At 31.6% G+C, this 20,044-nt stretch overlaps 3 protein-coding genes across 4 annotated transcripts; 1 reads left to right on the top strand and 2 right to left on the bottom strand.

Annotated features, from left to right (window-relative positions):
- The first annotated feature begins 756 nt into the window (after window positions 1–756).
- LOC123706496 (proclotting enzyme-like) lies at window positions 757–9,103 on the top strand. Its single transcript, XM_045655813.1, has 12 exons — window positions 757–983; window positions 4,829–4,902; window positions 5,027–5,200; window positions 5,635–5,741; window positions 6,535–6,689; window positions 7,022–7,116; window positions 7,192–7,281; window positions 7,358–7,521; window positions 7,590–7,725; window positions 7,945–8,083; window positions 8,343–8,488; window positions 8,761–9,103. The coding sequence occupies exons 1-12, from the start codon at window positions 854–856 to the stop codon at window positions 8,914–8,916; spliced, it is 1,566 nt and encodes a 521-aa protein (XP_045511769.1). The 5' UTR covers window positions 757–853; the 3' UTR covers window positions 8,917–9,103.
- LOC123706485 (serine/threonine-protein kinase greatwall) lies at window positions 9,094–15,041 on the bottom strand. Of its 2 annotated transcripts, none has more exons than XM_045655793.1 (12): window positions 14,647–15,041; window positions 13,950–14,198; window positions 13,057–13,285; window positions 12,763–12,933; window positions 12,562–12,689; window positions 12,150–12,349; window positions 11,825–12,040; window positions 11,481–11,700; window positions 11,018–11,172; window positions 10,460–10,584; window positions 9,961–10,173; window positions 9,094–9,397 (listed from the first exon to the last, which is right to left on the bottom strand). In XM_045655793.1, exons 1-12 carry the CDS (start codon window positions 14,737–14,739, stop codon window positions 9,351–9,353), a joined length of 2,046 nt encoding a protein of 681 aa, XP_045511749.1. In that variant the 5' UTR covers window positions 14,740–15,041; the 3' UTR covers window positions 9,094–9,350. The 2 variants fall into 2 exon arrangements, with proteins under 2 accessions (XP_045511749.1, XP_045511758.1); XM_045655802.1 differs by having other exon boundaries at window positions 12,796–12,933.
- A 777-nt stretch (window positions 15,042–15,818) lies between these two features.
- On the bottom strand, window positions 15,819–18,249 carry LOC123690740 (MICOS complex subunit MIC25-like). The gene is made up of 4 exons (XM_045634842.1): window positions 18,059–18,249; window positions 17,200–17,436; window positions 16,727–16,848; window positions 15,819–15,888 (listed from the first exon to the last, which is right to left on the bottom strand). Exons 1-3 carry the CDS (start codon window positions 18,188–18,190, stop codon window positions 16,747–16,749), a joined length of 471 nt encoding a protein of 156 aa, XP_045490798.1. The 5' UTR covers window positions 18,191–18,249; the 3' UTR covers window positions 15,819–15,888; window positions 16,727–16,746.
- Between the last annotated feature and the right edge of the window lie 1,795 nt (window positions 18,250–20,044).

The raw sequence follows: 20,044 nt of genomic DNA, 5'->3' as shown, positions 1-20,044 counted from the left end.
TACGCGTATCCTATGTAATGCATTGACTTCATACCTATTCACTTTTATCAATTGCTAGATAACATTCCGAACTGCACAAAAAGCTCTTCTCAACTCTAACTACGTATCATATTATGAAATTAATTAAAACGCCTATTTACTTGAAAACGAGTTAGTATGATCTACATAAAAAATAAAAAGAATGGAGGCTCATCAACCTGCATACAAAAACACAATTTTATGACTTCAAATGTCTTTTTAAAGGACCGCTCCTTTACTCCAGTTTTTTTTTCTTTAAAAATAAGTCATTAACAAAGATGAGCTCGATTCGTAATATCGCTACACCGCATTATAATGTCGATTAAATACCTGCGTAAATGTTTCAAAAAATTACTCGCCCGTTAATGCAGTTCAATTAGTTGCCTTTATCATTTTATTACATTATATTATGATAAATTGCAGGTTAGGTACTAATAATAAACGTAAAAGGTTCATCGAACCGTTATAATATATTCGTCGCAATATTCATCTTTTGTTTTGATTAAGGAAAAAAGAAAAAAAAAACAATAACAATCAAATGATTGCCTTTTTTAGATGCACTAATCGTATGATTGTCATGTTTAAAGTTCGCTTTAATCACAGCTTTAATGGTTGCCAAATGTCATTTCAGTACAAAAGGTGAAAAAGCTCTGTTATCTTTCAGACAAATGTAGAGCGACAGTTTAAAAATATTATAAAGCCACGGATTCAAGTTGCCAAAGCATTTTGCGAAGAGACTCCTTCGGAGCCACACATCCTCGTGTCGCGGTACAATAAGCCCTATTTTTTGCCAAAAACTTTCAGTGAACGCAATCTTGTTTACAAATATTTAAAAATGAAGAAAAAGACTTTTATCAATTTGTTGATATTATTGGCTATAAATTGTTTTTATGTGTCGGGAGGTGATATAGATTTTTCTGAAAAAAATGGCGAATTTTACACTGACGATGCTGTTTATATAAACGGTAAGAGAATTCATTCAATATTTGTTTATTTACGTTTACATCAATAAAGTGTTTTTGCTGAGCATCGTAGCATTTTAATGGATTCTTCAATAATAAATATTATCTCTAGTTTAAAGGATTTATCATCAAGTTTTTTTTTTTTTTATAATCACTATTTGAATATTAAAATAGGACATAGTACATAAACAAATTAGTAATTCCATTTCAACGGTCATAAAACAATACGCGACATTGTTCTTACGAGGTTATTAGGCTAGAGAAAGTCAAATTGCACCTTAGATATCCGGCAAAAGCGATCACTTTCGGATGCTAATAGTTGATTTTTAATATATTATACTGAATTAGTAAGAATTTATATTCCATACAAAATGAAGAATGACTCAAATTATATCGAAAATATTAATGCAGCACTAGCTGACACGATCGAAGCCCTGTTTATCTTTAATCTATCGGTCAGATTTTATCAAGTTATTATTCTACAATTTTCTAATACATTTCATAATACTCCATTCCAAAATTTGCAAAATTTCTGTTGTTTTCCGTAAAACATTAAAAATATTCCTTGTAGGAAAAAATATTTCAAATCAGTGCGAAATATTTATCATGTTTGCATGTTTGTCTTGTTAATGTATAAATAAAACCTCTTTGTATACTGTATATAGTATGATGCGGTCATTAACCTAGCATTAAAAAGACGCTAAATCATAATATTATTAGCACGAACTATAATTTGGAACTTACATTTAAAGCAATTCAATGCAAATGCTAACACCTACACACAGCCGACCACATCAATCACATATTGTTTTTTTATACAGTCAATATATTTTTTGTTGTTACATTTAGGTACATTAATTAGATCGGTGACGAGTTTGTACAAAGCTGGCACACCTGACATTTCCTAGCAAAGTAGATATGAACCCGGAATGCTTGCGACAATTAATCGTTTGTATCGGCAAGCTGATTGGTTTACCAGTTTAGTAGATAAACACTGGCATCTTTTATTTTGTGGATCAACAATTTAGCAAAGGGATCTAACATGATTCAGTTTATGACTGATAATAAAGACAAATGGCAAACTTCGTTATAAAAAGGTCCACATCTCATTTGGAAAATGTCATCAATATTAAGCTTTACTGCGCAAGATTATAACAATTCGATCAGGTTTATCTCTCAAAAGGTCTTTAAAACAATTTATGAGTCTAAGGCTGGTTGCAGAGCTTGACCGACCATCAGTGCGTACCGTCGGTCCTGACGCATACGCATCAACAATTGTATGACTATGACACTAATGCGCATGACAATACGCGTGCGTATGGTCGGTCTAGCTATGATCGGTTTTATAAATTTCCATACGTATATGACAAGCGCGACTCACGTACGCACTGATGGTCGGTCAAGCTCTGCAACCAGCCGACTTCTCCAAAGCAAAAAAACAAAGACGCGAAAGCAGATGAACAACAACATCAACAGAATTTTACGAGTTTTTTTTGTTATGTTTTGTTTTTTAATAATAGCAACATTCAAAACAAATAAATAGGTTGCTATCTTCCAATAATCGCACATTTCGTTGTTCGTAGTTAGTTCGTTCGTAGTTTCTCGATGTGTTCGTACAATTGTAAACGAAAGTTCGTAAGTATCTATTACTTATTAACATTATACTCTGTAATCCTGATATCTGATACAAAAGCTCATGCTATAATGAGCCAACTTTGGATTTCTGATCAAGCTAGAGCAATTATTGAAATTGGCTCTTAAATAAACAAAGCTTTCGTGCGTTTTATGTCCACAAACGAAGAGTGTAGGTACTTGAAGTTTTTATAAAATTCTATATCTAGGAATAAGACAAGCTTGTATATTCTCGTAAATGTCACAGGGAACCAGGTTTAATAACAGTAAAGTTTCGGTCGAAAATTGCATGCATTATTAACTAGCTGACATCTTCAAGGCCGGTTGTTTACTTTACCTTTTTATTTTGTTTATCACAAATTCTTGATCCTATTTTGTTTATTGTGGCACTATTTAAATGAAATATTGATCTAAATGACTTTTTTATAGCTCAAATCCCAAAATTAAAGAATCCCAATAGAACAAAAGTTTAATGAACATGATATTACTTATATTTATAAAAATTAAGTAATTCTTTAATATTCGACATAAGTAATTGTTATTTATTGAATAAATTAATTATAATTATGTTCTTGATTAATTTATCGAGATATTTTTATTGACGTTAAGGTAAAGAATGTTGCCATGGCCAAAATATCGCTTCCTTGCCTGAACTTGAATTGGTGCCATGTGTATTTTTCTGATTGCGAGTATTGCAGCTCGCTACCTACAAAGATCTTGTCGACTAGGGATAGGATTTACATTTATAGGATATTTTCAATATATTTTCTTTTTTTTGTAGATTGGGGGTTTTGATTGCGATTTTTAATGGTGGCTTTCGCCAAAGCTTCTCTATCATTCCGCTAATCTACAATACGCTCGCAGCCTAATAGTCAGCAGAACTGTTTTGATTGATAATGAGCGAAACTGTCTCGAACATAAAACAAAAAATACTTTCCTCGCGAGAATAGTAATATGTTTTGTATTAACTCTAACGCAAATATGTTTCAATTCATTTTGTAAATTGGTAATTATTGTATAGCACCAAGGCATCTGGTATTTAGCATATTATCTGGCTACTTTATACAAAGTAAAAATCCACTAGAAAAATTAAAACATGTGTTGTACATAATATCATTACGTAACAGAAATTCATATATATTGTATCCAGACTAACTACTTGTTGTAATGTACTTTGTTGTTTATTTTTCGACTATTTACCGCATACTTATTTAAAAAGGTTATTTTCACTTGGTCACTTGTTTCTTTTTTTACAAAATAAATCTAGATGCGTAATTAATACATAACGCAGAAATCCAGAAACGTACTATTTGACCTGTTTTTAAATTTTGTATAATCTTTATTTTTTAAATATATACGTAGGTAAGTAGTTAGTTAAATAGAGAAATGTACGACGCACATAAATAGAAAGAAGGTGGAATTATTGCTTTCACCTTGATAAATTCTTCAAAGGATTATACCGAATTTATAATATACTTAGAAATAATATTTTACGTTTTTTCACTGGGAATAACATAGGGAAGTAAGTCACTTCCAGTTTTAAGTGAAAATATAGTTTATGTTGAATATAAAAAATAGAGAGCACCAGCCTCATTCTGTGTTAATTATACAACGGATTTTCAGATTTATATTCCTGACTTAGCTCAATATTATGAGTGTTTCTTTTTTAACCAAATTCCAATACGTACTTACAAATCCGTGACCGTTATATCGCGATAAACAACTTACATACTTGTGACTAATACTTTTTGGACGCTACCTGAATAAACTAGCCCGGTAATGTAGAGAAGACAATGTTAAGCTGCACTTCAATGTAAATGTCACTAATCGATTTAGATTCCACGTGAGATATTAGATTCTTATCAGCCTTGCTTTAAATTTTAATTCATTATAAAAGGACTTTGCACTCTTCGATTATTACCTCTAATTTGTGATCTTCCAATACCTACATATTCAATTAAGCGAATAAGTATATTAACGGAGGAAACTGTTTCTTGACCGATAGCTTATGTTCATATAAGCAACATTATGAGTATATTATTATTTTTTAAAGAAGAATAACAACATCATTGTTAAAGGCAATCCAATAGCAATGTTTTATTGAGATTTAGACGACAGTTATTATTTCAACCGAACAAAATAATTTAAATTAACAATTTTATAAACGTAATTAATTATAATTATTTAAACTAATACAATTTTTGTTTAACTTCCAGCTGTGGAGCGAACGAAGCGTGAATCAAACAATACACGCGACGAAAAACAACTTTTATATTTACAAACAAGACAGGTAAAGTCGCATTATATTATCTTGCACATTATTGAACTTGAATTTCAAAGAACACTGTTGCGGCTAAATTATCTTTTTTGTTTTTGGGTTTGCAAGTTTATAGTTTGATTTTAATTTTTTTTAGACGCATGATGAAAGTTTTGGCTTAGATTGTGAAACAACACTAGGGAAAAAAGGAACATGCAAGAGTTTCCGCGATTGTTACCCATTATTCAAAGTGGCTGAGTTGTCTGGATATGATGGCTGGGTGATGGGCCACTATGACACATGCAGCTACATCAGTGGAGATAACACTGAGGTAAAAACATCATATTACATATAACCTACACATAACTACATAATATTACATAGTTATAACCACATACCTTTTAAAAATGCCTGATGAATGCGATTCAGGACATATTTTTAAAATTATAAAATACTACAGAAGTGTTGCTCTTGTTAAGCCGTAAGAAGTTTGCCTTGTACAAATAGCACAATAAATAACAATATCAAACGAACACATAGTCCTTTTTGCTATTTATGCACTTTGATAGAAACAATTAAAGTCGCACAGTATGAGAATTTATTTAGACGTACGTCGGTTTCAGATTTGGATTCGGACAAACATTTTCTTATAAAAGTTATTAAACAATATAAGTATCTGAAGATATTCTTTTGATGGGATTTTTTAAAGATATACTTGACAGGACGTATATATAAAAAAATAAAACAAAGGTACAATATTTATAGGTATTTGGTGTATGCTGCACGGAACCGGTAGGCACGCCACCGCAACAAGAACCTGATGTACAAAGGCTGGGTATCCTTAGACCCGCCATACCTCTGCAAATACCTGGGTAAGTATATTTGGTTATTGGATACCAAATAAGGCTACATTCCAACAACAACTGATTATTATTTTCAGCGTAAAAAAGTTTATTAAACTCTTTATTTTTTTCCTGGATTTATGATGCAATTATTGACTTTTGTACGTATTACAAAATTTAAATATAAATAACGTCATGTAAATGCTCGTTAAATAACACTTGTACTATTTTGTACTTTAGTAGGTATATTCATTGAATATACACAGTAACAAACACTGAAGTTTTTTAAGGACTGTAAATGTCAGTAAGTAATATTTGGAACAGGAAGCTTTTCTATCGTCATTGTACCTACATTTGAATAACAAATTATTATTAATTGACATTATAAAAATAACCTTTAGGACAGAACAGAATGTCTTGAATAACATTTAACGGTCATCATAAAATGTAACATCTAGAATAACTTTGGATTAAATTGTTGCAAGAATTATTATTAAATGTCAAACACAAAACATAAAATTATCCTATCAATTTGCCAAATTAATATAATTTTTATAGAAAGTCTTTACATGATTTCATCTGGAATGGGCGTAGTGTGTTCAACTTTGGATTTCTGTCTTTAGAATTTCTGTTACTTGCACGAAACCTAGACAAGTGGACGGAAAAACAATTTGAACATCTTGCCAGCAACGATGCGAAGATTAATCACAAAAATCCACGAAATTTAAACTAATCATGTTTGCATAGGACATAGACCACAATACAAATAAATGTTGATCGTTTAACTCTGAGACTATTCATAATTATGATATCTTCAATCCAGTTTCCCAGGACGCTCCCAGCCATTCGCGTTTGCTTCTCAATGGCTGTACAATAACGCAAACCAAAGACAGATACCAGCGCAATGGCCGCCCACGATACCGCCACTGCCAACTCATCCACCAAACCACACGCCAGCAACCCACCCTCCTTCTTTAAGTAAGAATTAAACTACAATAGAGCAATTAGAATCGTAGGAAATGATAGAGTTTGGTTCAAAGATAATTGATAATTTTAACCGCTCTGTGTGTACTCCATGCACATAAGGTTGAATATGGTCTGATTGATTTAATATTAATCACATTAATCTCTGAAAAAACCACTGGTAAAACATGCATATTGTATACAAAATTAGACAACAATTAGGTACTCATATCATTCAACGATGGTAATATTCAATAGAGACATTCCTAATCTGTATATTTTAGATTGATATTTATCTGGCTCTTTCTTATTATTTATAAATGGTTGTTCAATTTTTCATATTGCAGTTGGTGGGCAAGTTACGCCTGTGCGGCCTACGATCCCTTCACAGACTCCGCCAACCACGACCTGGGGTACGAGACCGCCAAGCACGACAAAACAAGTAATTTTCACTTTTATTTTATATGATGTAGATAAATATTTAATCTCTTGATTTTATAGAAAAAAAAATTTGCAGACATGGCCCCCATTATACCCGACCCAACCGACCAAACCTCCAACGCAACCAGGAACTGACAGCTCATGCGGTATCAAAAATGGAGCCCAGGTAATTCAGAATTCTAGACTGTTTCATATAAAATATTGTTTATAAGTTCAAAGACTAATGAAATTTTAACACACAGACTTACGAGAGCACCCAAGATGAGGAAAGGATTGTTGGAGGACACAACGCCGAGTTAAACGAATGGCCCTGGATAGTGGCTCTGTTCAATAATGGTCGCCAATTCTGTGGAGGCTCCTTAATAGATAATTCGCATGTTCTGACAGCGGCGCATTGTGTGGCACAGTAAGTAAACTCACAGAAGATTTTTAACTTATTTCATTTTTATTTTCCTAATTCCTTTAACTTTTTAGCATGACATCCTGGGATGTTGCTCGTCTTACAGCCAGATTGGGTGACTACAACATAAGAACGAATTCTGAAACTCAACATATAGAGAGGAAGATCAAAAGAGTTGTCAGGCATAGAGGATTTGATATGCGCACTTTGGTAAATTATATTTTGATAATTATACTTAGGTATACCTTCACCAAAAGGGCAATACATATATCTTTAAACGACAACCGGGCGGCACCGCCTACTTCGACTCGCTTCGAATAAGCAATAAAACATATTTAAATGCTTTTACAACATAATAAAATGTTTTCAAAAGTAGATTATTTATTATGTATTCATTGTGCGCTATTTATATCATGTAAATACTTTCAGTACAACGATGTGGCTATCTTGACACTGGATCAACCAGTCACATTTACGAAGAATATTCGACCCGTTTGTTTACCTTCGGGGGGAAGAGCTTATGCCGGTCTCACGGCTACCGTCATTGGATGGGGAAGCCTTAGAGAGAGTGAGTTTAAACATGTTATTTTTATTGTTGTATCATTGTGTTTTATTAATGTAGGTGCTCTGTTCCTTACAATGATAACGATTTGCGTAATACCGCCTATTTAAACGCAAAATCTAAATTTTCCCCGCTTCATTTCTGTCTTGTACGGTCTATTACGTGCTATTACTTATGGATCGAAGACGTAGTATTTATTTCCTTCTAAAGTATCAAGTTTTATTGTTTTTTTGGACGATATCAGAACTTGAACATTTTTTTCAAGGTGGACCACAACCGTCTGTTTTACAAGAAGTATCGATACCAATATGGTCCAATGCAGAGTGCCGCCTCAAGTACGGCTCTGCGGCTCCGGGTGGTATAGTAGAACATATGATTTGCGCAGGAAAAGCGAGCATGGATTCTTGCAGCGTAAGAAAATAATAATAATTATTAGTAGTTTTTATTTACAAAAAATGGAATTGTGAATATTTGTTACGAGATATTCACGTCAGGGTCAACCCTTAACATAGGTCGGTATGATTACAAATCGACAACCTGTTTTGGATGAATTACAACCAATTAACCTGATTTAATGAGTTTTTTATTATTCTTAGGAAGTGTATGACATTGTGTGCTTCCAGTTTACAACTTTGTTTAGTGTTTCTGTTCTGTGAGTTTTAATTTGTTTTTTTTTTTTATAGGGTGACAGTGGCGGTCCTTTAATGGTGAATGAAGGTGGTCGCTGGACTCAAGTGGGTGTCGTGTCGTGGGGAATTGGTTGCGGTAAAGGTCAATACCCCGGCGTTTACACACGCGTCACCGCCTTCTTACCATGGATTCAAAAGAACTCTAAATAAAACATCAATTCGGGATACACGATACGAAATACTTTTCAGCGGTACGAAAAGTTCAAAAAACACATCAATTATTTTAAGAAAGATGATACCATTTGTCTTTCTTAATAAATTGATTTTTTTACCTACTTCCTATTAGAAATTGTATGTGCCAATTTAGGATATAATAAAATAATTGTGTACCTTGAAATGTTTTTTAATTTAATTCCATTACATATTATAACATGACATTTATATCACAATTAAATAGGAAAATACACATACATAATTACATTGTTACCTTTGATACTACAATATACACAGGTACATTTCTAAATCCTCAGTCTTAATAAAACATGCAATACATGACTGTAAAAGCTAGAAATTAGGATACAGTTGATTTTATATTCTGTGGTATAACTAAGCTATTCGAAAAACTATTATAAATTGACTACTTTTTATATATCAAAGTTGGATACTTGCAGCTGTTGTAGTATATTTCGAGCTGAAAATAAAAGAAAAATTTAAAGATAACATTATTATATTAAAATTTATGCTGAATATGTCATCTACTATTAAATGATTAAAAATTAATAAAACTCAATAATCTAACGCCTGATCCCCTTAAGGAAGGCCCATGTCCCAGCATTAGGAACATAATATATGGGCTGATGATGATGATGGTGAATTATCAAAAGTATAAATTCAAACTAGCTACTTAAATGCCGAAATATACTCACCATATTTTAATACGTACGAACATAAATTAAATCTTAGTTTACTAAAATAAAGCGTCTATGAAGTTTATTGTTTCTTTGTTCTAATGAACGCGCTCATATTCACGAACTGCTGTTCAAATTCACTTTGTTTGTAATCAAAACAATCTCGACCAATCAAATCATTTTTTTAACGAACAAAGAAACTTACATTTTGGGTAGCATACACTACATTTTTTAAAACCGGGACATGCGGGTAGTTGTCACGCAAAATAGGCGCTTGACGTCGAGTTGCGGAGAAATGCCCGTATATTATTATGCGGGTAGTTGTAAATATTTACCAACAACCCACCTTGAAAGTACCCAGTATCGTGAATATCTCCTGGTGTAGGTACAAACGGTGGTTCAGCGTTCAACTGATTATCCCAATCCACATCTTTGAAGAGTGGCATCTTCTTAACTTCAACAGCTGCTGGTCTCTCACTCGGCTCCATAGTGAGGAGGGACTCTATTGCACTGACTGCTTCTTGTGATAGGGCTTCATCGTCTTCTGGCCATTCTATGTCTGAAATTGATGTTTCTTATTAATTACTTTAGCAATTAGCAGATAGTGTAACTGAAACTATCAGTTATAGATTTCTTTAATCCTAAAAAGCGCGAATGTCTGTAAGCATCTTCTTCAGCAATCTTACGTTTAGATGTATGTTTTTTACTCTTTCACACGAAAACTACTGAATGGATTTCGGATAACGGATAGTGATGTATTATAATTATGTTCTTTCACATTTTAAAATATTTGATGTAAGATATCTCTATTTAAAACTATGATATAACTTGTTAAAAAAACTTACTTCGCGTTAAAATATTGTTAAATACTGCTTGCGGTGTTTCATCATTAAATGGTGGAATGCCAGTCATGAATTCATAGAGGCACACTCCTAAAGCCCACCAGTCTACTTGGGGACCATGACCTTGCCTTAAATGTAACATTATTTTAAATTAAAAATTGTAATAACTTAAGCTATTGCAGAGGTATTATGAACTTAGGAATTTGATAACTATTTGAAGAAACTTACAAAAGTTAAAAATCTTGACTAAATAATATAAACAATGTGTAGGTAAACCAATCTGCCATAAATATGAAATTTTTATTTTTCTGTATATTAACAAATCGAAAGTGCTTGAAAACAAAATTCTAGTTGAATAAAAAATGTTTGAGTTTGAATCATCGCTAAAATATAAGCTGTAAGGTTAAATGTTTATACCAAAAATGGCTATAAAATTTCTTTACATAAATATAAAGACAATGTTGCCTTAATAAAGATAAAGATTATAATCAAGATTCATTATACTTTTCTACTTTAAGTACGACTAAAAATAAACGATACTTTAATAATTAAAAAGTTTACCTGAGTAATAATTCAGGAGCAAGATAATCAGGAGTGCCTAAAATCCGTTGATCTGATATTTGGTTTCCACGTCGTACGCTTTTGGGCGTTCGATACGGCGTTTGCGCGGCTGACGGTGTTTTACACAACTCTGTAGGTGATTTACTGCCCTCGCCCTGTAAATATACAGTAAATAAAATGAATTAAATAAACATTGTATGAAGTGCATTCTTATAGCATAGAGCAATATCTAACCACAACTATTTTTGTACTATGGGCTTTAGTATATAATACGGTATAATTTCGTAGACTTGTGCCATTCAACATTGGGTTACATTTTATTTGTAACAATAAACAGAGTAATAAGCAATAGTGGCAGAACTAGAGCAATTAATCAGATTTGATAGATCCACACTATATCTCACTTCAATATATCTATTATACATACATAATTATTGATGTGTAAAATAAACTGTAAGCTTACCTTACTTAACCTTCTAGTAGGAAAGATTTCTAAACTTGTAGAAATATGCTTTCCAAATGTAATGGATTTCTCTTTAGTACCAGACAGGGGTTCTTCAATGGGCAAATTAAATCTGGTTGCTTTGTGTCTCTTCTTCATATTAGGTGATTTGCTATTTGATACTGGTGTTGAGAATATTACACCTACATTAAAATGGTGACTATCATTTTGTGATACCCATCTACAAGAAAAATAAATATTCATTAAAACATTGACATTAAAAAAAACTTAAAACAATTTTTCTTCACTTATCGATAGATACATTTTCAGCTGTTTATCTTATAAAATAAAGCATATTAAAATACCTCTTCTTCAACACTCCTTTTATGGGATTCTTCCGCCTTTCAGGTGTGGGGTGTATGGAAATTCTTTTAGGCGTGTTTTGTGTGACCTCCAGTTCCAAAGCCATAATTTCCTGAGTAAGTCCGCTGTGATTCTCTTTCGACTCCAACAGGCTGGTGACTCCAGTGGGCGTGTCTCCCTCACAGTCCAATATCCTCTTTCTTTTTTTCGCCCGGAAACTAGCCATATAATTTTATTACAAATAAAAAAATTTGACATGAAAATTGTACTGTAAAAACTATTCAAATAGAACTGTATTTTTTGTATTGAATTTCAACTAAAACATACCTAGGAATTCGTTTCAAGGAATGTCCCCTACATAGAGGTGACGTTGACTGATCATGTTGAGAGTCAGTAAGAGCTGACTCTAATGAGGAACCATTTGCACTACTAATATCTGTTGACTGTTGGCTCCTGGAGTTTGAACTGTTCTTTGAACTCTCACACGTATGATAAGAACTCAATGATTCCGAACCAGAATCTCGCGACTGAAAGCACAACAACACGAATTAAAGAAGACCTAATTTTTTTATAATGTTAGTAACTATGTACATTTATACAAAAAACAAATTCAACGAAAAACAAAAATATAATAAACTATAAAGGATAACACTGGTTATGATAAAAAAAATTTTGATCATATGTTTTTTTTTTAAGAAAATAATCTTTTGAAGGTAAATTGTCGAAAATAATTACTTACATTACTCACGATAATATCATCTAAATTGATGCTCTCGGCACTTAAAAAAGGATGTATGCCAGACAGTTGTGAGTGTTCTATCAGTGGGGTAGTAAGCCCATTCCCACTGAACAAACCATTTTGTTTCGCTACAAACACAAACAACAGATTAAATAATGCTTAATCAAATAAAATGTATTTGACAAAACTGTATAATCCTACTAGTCTCTCTAAGTTCATCAAGAAGGTTCTCACAGGCTTCAGCCACTGATGTCTGTGTGCTGTCACCACCTCCAGAGCCAAATGATAGATGTGATGTAAGTGACAGTAATTGCCCTGGAGTGCGCATGTTAAGGCTCGGTGTTCGATTCACAAAATCGGATATCTCGAGATCTGCAATAAAGTTTATCAATGAAACATATACTTATATAAAATATTTTCAATTTTCAAAACGCATATTAATAAATTCCTCCTAAACATAAAACATATTGAAAGGGAATAAGCAATCTTGTTTACCTCTATGTATTTCAATTTTGGATAAACCAAAATCTGTTAATTTTACATGGCCCGATTTAGAGATCAACATGTTATCTGGTTTTAAATCTCTATGGACTATATTATGTTTGTGCAGATAATCTAATGCTAATGTGACTTCAGCCACATAGAATATGGCCATTGGCTCTTCTAAAAACCCATATACATTCAACAGTGATTTCATATCCCCACCAACCATGTATTCCATCACCTGAAAGTAAATCAATATAAACTATTTTACTCTTATCAATCATTATACTTTTTTTTATTGTCAATAAGAAAGTGCTTGACCACAATCTTGCCTGATGTTAATGTTAATTAAATTAATTGTAATTAATGTTCTTGTTTGATTTTTCAATTTATCTGTGCATGTTTATAACATCATCACCATTTTAAAGTTTTGATTGTTAAACTAAAACTGACAATAGTTTCACCAAAAGAAATCTGCCTCACTCCCTAGGGGCATAAGCTATGTATTTTCTTGACTTTATCTTATTAAATCTAGTAGCATAAGAGTAACAGCAAATCTTTTGTAGCACGAAGTTGCAATGTACGAGCCACCGCGACGCTACAATTATATATATACAAAATGGTAAATCGTGTACCAGTTGATAATACGAGTAAATGACTATAGGAACCATCATCGTGGTGTCGAGCATTAATTTTTGTTACGCTGTTAATTACCTATGTTAGATACATAAACTGACTGGCGAATGAAATTTTACTGATAGATTACCTATATGCATAATTACGCTGTTTTTTTAATGCCCCCCTCGAATTATTGAGTTTTAAGTAATTAAAAACTAAATTTACACCAAATTGCTGTATAGGATGCCAAATAGCAACTCCGTGGCTATTATAGAATAACAACTTACTAAATAAACAGATGACACAGACTGCAATGAATAAAATAAATGAACACAAAATGGACTTCGGGACAGTGCCAAAGCATTTCTCTCTGTAACAACCTGTGTTACCATATTTTTGTTTATCATATCTGATTTCTTCATAACTTTTATGGCATATAGCTGTTCTGGATTATGTTTTTTCTGAGCCAGAAACACTTTTCCAAAGGCACCTCTACTAATAGGTTTGATGATTGTAAAATCATGAATATCTGGTAACTGTAACAAACAAAAAATGTATTTAAAAGAAAAAAAATATAATTTTTACATGATACATTTCATGCTTGTAAATTAAATGGAAAAAAATTTAAACATTATGTCCATAATTAAAATCACATATTTGTAAATAAAAATGTGTTAGAATAAAATTTGATTTATTAAAATATTAGACACAAGTTTACATTAAATATCATCTTCTTATTTCATAATCTTCTAGAATATCTAGGTTATTGCTTTTTTTAACCTCATTACTTGCTATATGTACATTATCTTAATTGTGTTGAGCAATTGGGTATTCATAAGTTCCAGAAAATAGCTAAACTATTTACATGATAAACATATTTTGTAAAATACCTTAAAAAAGTACATAAGAGTAAATAGTATTTACTCTTATGTACTTTTTATGTTTTAGATGCATGGCTTAAATTAAAATAAATGAATAATATACCTTGTTTGTAGGATCTGGATTATTTGCATTGATTTTTTCCAAAATTGTGTGGCGTGATGATTTATCATCCACATTTGAGTCGTTTGAAGACATTGTTATTATTTAGAAATAGATCATAAGTATCTTTTTCGAGTTCAATCAATCACTTCAGAGGTTGACATTTTATTTCATTAAAAATAATACTTTTTAAGACAAAATATAACAATCGTTGGGCTTTTCGCAAAATTTGTTCATATCACACCACTCATGTTTAATTTCAACGAGATTCTATTTTAGTACATTTGGCGTACTTTTCTTATATTATAACGTTATTCCTTTCAAATTTTATTACTCATTTATTTTTTGGTTTAAAACTAAAAGATCAGTTAAGTAGGTGTAGGTACAACGAATTTGAATTCAAATATCATCACATTCATCCATATGCCAAAAACCGTCAAAAACTACAATAAAATGTCATTGTCAGATGTCAACTAAGCACCATCATTCTAAGAGCAAATAACCTACATTATTGCGTAGGTATTGCCACTAAATAAATAAAAAGACCTGATTTTTTCTCTTCATATTTTTCTTTGACTAGATTTCCGCCCGCGGCTTCGCCCGCGTTTTGAAAGAAAAACTCGCATACTTCCCGTTCCCGTGGGATTACCGGGATAAAACCTATCCTATGTGTTAATCCAAGTTACCCTCTATATGTGTGCTAAGTTTCATTGTAATCGGTTCAGTAGTAGGTATTTGCGTGAAAGAGTAACAAACACACACACACAATATCCTCACAAACTTTCGCATTTATAATATTATTAGGATTAGGATTGAATCACCATACCAACACGTATAATAATACGTCCGCGTCGTGTTGGTATTATTAAACATCTATTTAGTATACGTGCAATTAAAAATTTCTAGAGATTGTTATACTACATTTTATAGTATTACATAGATATTTTAAAAGTGCCTTTTACCCATCTTTTACCTTATTTTAAATTTGTATATTAAGTATATTCTTTTTTAAACGGACTTCAAAAAAAGGAGGAGAGGAGGACGATCTCAATTCGGCCGGTTTTTTTTTGCACCAATAATATAGATTATCTTGCATGCAAGCAGATAATATTCTTCTGATATTTAATATAACTTTTGTGTCATAGAATCTTAAAATAGTGATTGAAAGTTAAATAAAATGTATATTTTGTACTTTATTTGTGTATTTTTGTAAAGCACGTATATATAACTGTATCACTAAAAAGTATAGGTAAACCAGAATCTGATGGCAATTAGGGAAATCAAAATTTTGAGTGTGCAACCCTAGGGAAAATGGACTGAACGATCTTGATACTGCTTATTTTTTATTTTGTCCTCAACATCATTAGTCACATTACATAAGTGCACAATACTGTACTTAATAATGAGATATCCACTTAATATTATGTAGGTACATACTTACATGTATAATATACATATTACTTTTATCTATGTAATACATATTACATATTATTTACACATACCTATATTTGTATATTCATTATCATTATGTCATGTAAAAATATGGATGTAATGATAATGCAGATCAAAACTAGATAAAGCTAATAATTTTTTTATAAAATAAATAAAAACTATGTTTATTTTCGTAAGTATTAACAGATAAACACAATATCAAATTGACTTGGACAGCTTGGACTTGACGAATAGCCGTATTGGAAACTCTTGTAATAAGTTTTCATAAAATTATGTTGTAATCAACAAACAATATTATAGTTACCTACTTATAATATTTTTAATTTTAAGTATCAAAACGGGTAAGTCCAATTTACTAATAAAATATTCAAAATTGAAAATTGTGATGTGTTTGACCCTTTTTCATCGAATGTTTTTCCATACACATTATACATAACATCTCTTGCTTGTGATCGCAGCGGCTTTTTCGACATTTTCGAAGATATTTTAGACAAAATCCTAAAAATTATTCATTAATTCCAAAGAAGACAAATATTTTGACAACCAATTTGATAGTTGTCAAATAACATTGCCATATGAAAATCTTTTATTTCTTAATTATAAATATGCCATCAGATTCTGGTAGACCTATAGATCTTTTTAAATTTAATGTTATTCTTCTAACTGGCATGATGTAACACAATTGTTGAACGCTTGTACAGTCGTCGAACAAAGCAAAGGTTGCCGGGGATTGTCTTCATAACATTTCATAATCTGAATGCAAAAATACATCGCTTAATTTAAATTATTTTTTAAATAAATATTTCAGGACAATTTTCACACACGGCGCGATCTAATCCCATACTAAGCTTTCGCTTGTGTTATGGAAACCAGATGGCTGATAAACATACATATATAATTTTAAATAAATACTTAAATAGATAATTAACACCCAGACACAGAGCAAACATCTATGTTCATCACACAAATATTTGCCCCGGGTGGGAATCGAACCCACGATCCTGGCTTGGAAGGCAGGGCTACTACCAGCCAAGCCAACCGGTCAGTCAAATTTTCAAAATATAAAACTGCATTATCTAGTACTTATTATAATATAAAGATTACCTTTGTGCGCCAATCATAGCATGGTTTTATCCTTTGAATTCGTTCTTGAGTTATTTTGGGTGGATTAAATAATTTTTTTGTATTTTCAATAGTTTTCTCATATTCTGTTTCTATAATTTTATTTATCAGTTGATGTTCATTTTTCAAATATTCAATTCTATGTGCCCAGTAGTCATGTTCATTATCATGGATTTCAAAAGCTCTAGAGCCAATTTCTTTACTGTCATTGATTTTATTCTAAAAATTATTGTAAGACACATGAATAAAATGATAATAATACAACATTATACTGGTAAGGTGAATTTAAATTATCCGTCTGACAATTTGAATTTTCGCCACTCGAAAGGGAACCATACCTGCAGAGTTCTTCCCATGGATTTCGAATTGAGAATCTTAAAATTTGGTACAACAACACAGAAGCAACGACTTATAGCATTAATAATGTAAATACAGGAACCGTCTTATAGCACTTATAAAGTATGTACATAATATATACATTTTCATTGAAATACCTACACGTTTACACGAAACCTATAGTGAGCGAGTTCTACTCGCACTTGGCTGATTTTTTTAATATTAAAAATAGTTACAGCTTTCTTGATCTTTGTGTATTCTTGATCTTATAATCTTTTCGAACGCATTGAGAACAACGAAAGAATGCTCTTCTGTGTCTACGCCTGTTTGACATAGTGGGGTAGAATGCGAATTCTCACGCCTACCTATATATTATTATAATCTATCACGTTGGTATTAATGATAGAGGACATAGTACAATTCAATTAGATTGTTAAACTACAAAATTATATGTATATGCATAATATAATAGGTTTTTGAGAGAATATGGAACTGCTTCAGTTACCGCTTCCAAGCTGTTGATATTTAACACGTCTGCATCGTCTTCTATTGATTTCGGTATAGTCAGGGCTGAATTCATGGCAAAAGTGTTATCGAAACTAATACGCCTTGTATCTCTGCTTGGTAGATTACCCATAGCTTTAAATTTTGTATAAATTTAAAAAATCATCGCCTAAAAATTTTAAAGAACCTTTCTTTTACATCAGTTTATATAACGTCAAAACCAAGGTCAAAACTTATAGGTGAACCAAGATTCATATCGAAAAAGGTTATAACTAAGTTAAGAACCAAGAAGCTTATATCTAATACACTGGAGATTTCGGTATGAACATTGACGTGTAACAAGAAAATATTGCCCAGTTCATGTTTTTTATCACTTTCACACCTAACTTGGTATTGCCACTGTTAATACGAAGTTTTCCCAAGGCTACTATGTATGCTGTAATATTCTGTGCAAAAGGTTAGTTTTTGTACATGAGTTTGTTGATAAATTGCCAACAACGTCATTCAGAAGCATTGTTGGATGAGACAATTATTATTTATGCTAAATAAACTAAGTATCTGAACCAATTATTAAAAAGCGATACTCCCTGAGTCACCATAATAAAATTGTAGCAACTCTCACTTTGTCAATATGGCATGTGTGTCAAAAAAATTGCGTCGCTTCGAATATTTAAGTTAATATTGTTGCTTACTTAATGAATATTTTCCGAATATAAAGAATGCATTGTATTGTGCAAAATTGCAGAAGTGTTTGGACACCAAATTCTGGCATAGAATTTCACAGGCAAGTGTATATTTACGTTATTTACAATATTCCTCAATACTCCTGCATTTACCTGTTTAGAATCATTTCAATGGCAAAAATTGTCTAATTTAGCATCATTTTAGTAAGCTATAGAGTATACTATAACTAACGTAACTAAGTAACTATAGTCTGTCAAGCGAGTCTAGTCCCATGAAAAAGGCGGCAAATTCAAAAATCTTTTAGGAGTCAACACTGATATAGCACGCTGAAAACATATTGATACTTGAATTTTTGACAAAAAAAACATATCTATACTAATATTATAAAGAGGAAAAGTTTGTAATTATGTATGTATGTATGGTTTTCACGCATAAACCTCTCAACCGATTTTGTATACTCTATAAGCTATAGAGTATAGAGTATACTTTATCATTTTTCAACAAGTTTTCAATAAACAGATTTAACAAGTAAGGTAACCATGATGACGAGTTTTTATGGATAGCGAAGAGAATATATTGTAATAACAATATTATGATGAAAATTTAGAACACCATTTTAAAGATTGTTACTAGTAATGAAACAACACATGACATCGGTATTGCACTCACATGTAGTTATAAGATTGTTCGTTTTTACATTGAAATTTATACTTTTTTAACTTACCTCATATTTTTTTGTTTTACGTATTTCAGCTTTCCAAAAAGTAAAATAAAAAGAAATATATGTGCCCATCAAGGTTACTGAGGATTACGACCCAGAAAAAAATACCTTTTGAAAAATAAACTTTGTAAAGTTAGCTGAAATTTGTGCAAGGCTGCTATAAACAGTTTTTCTTTAATGATTCTGGCTTGAAATTGACCCGTCGAAGCAACGCGTTTAAAAAGAAGATCTGAGTAGCTAACAATTTGGTAAACAGCATCTGATGCAAAACACAACTTTCCTCTATTTACAAAGGATGTTAATGCTATATATCGGTTCATATCCAAGCTTTGTAGCCAAAAGTTATTTATAACTATCATTCTATACCAATTAAAATTGTATGTACCTACCTATAAAGTATGACCATAATATTATAATATAAATACTGTTAAAAATATATGTCGTTATTATTTATAGACCATGATTTTTAGTTTTTTCTATTTTGAAAAATCCTGAATTTACAAACCAGCGTGGTCACTCGACAGAAAGAGACAAATAACATGACTGACGTCATTGAATGTCATAGTTTCTTGTTTCAAGTTA

Source organism: Colias croceus, chromosome 1, assembly GCF_905220415.1.
Source record: "Colias croceus chromosome 1, ilColCroc2.1".
NCBI lineage: Eukaryota > Metazoa > Arthropoda > Insecta > Lepidoptera > Pieridae > Colias > Colias croceus.
Note: the sequence above shows the minus strand (reverse complement) of the source record. Positions and strands in the feature narration are given on the sequence as shown.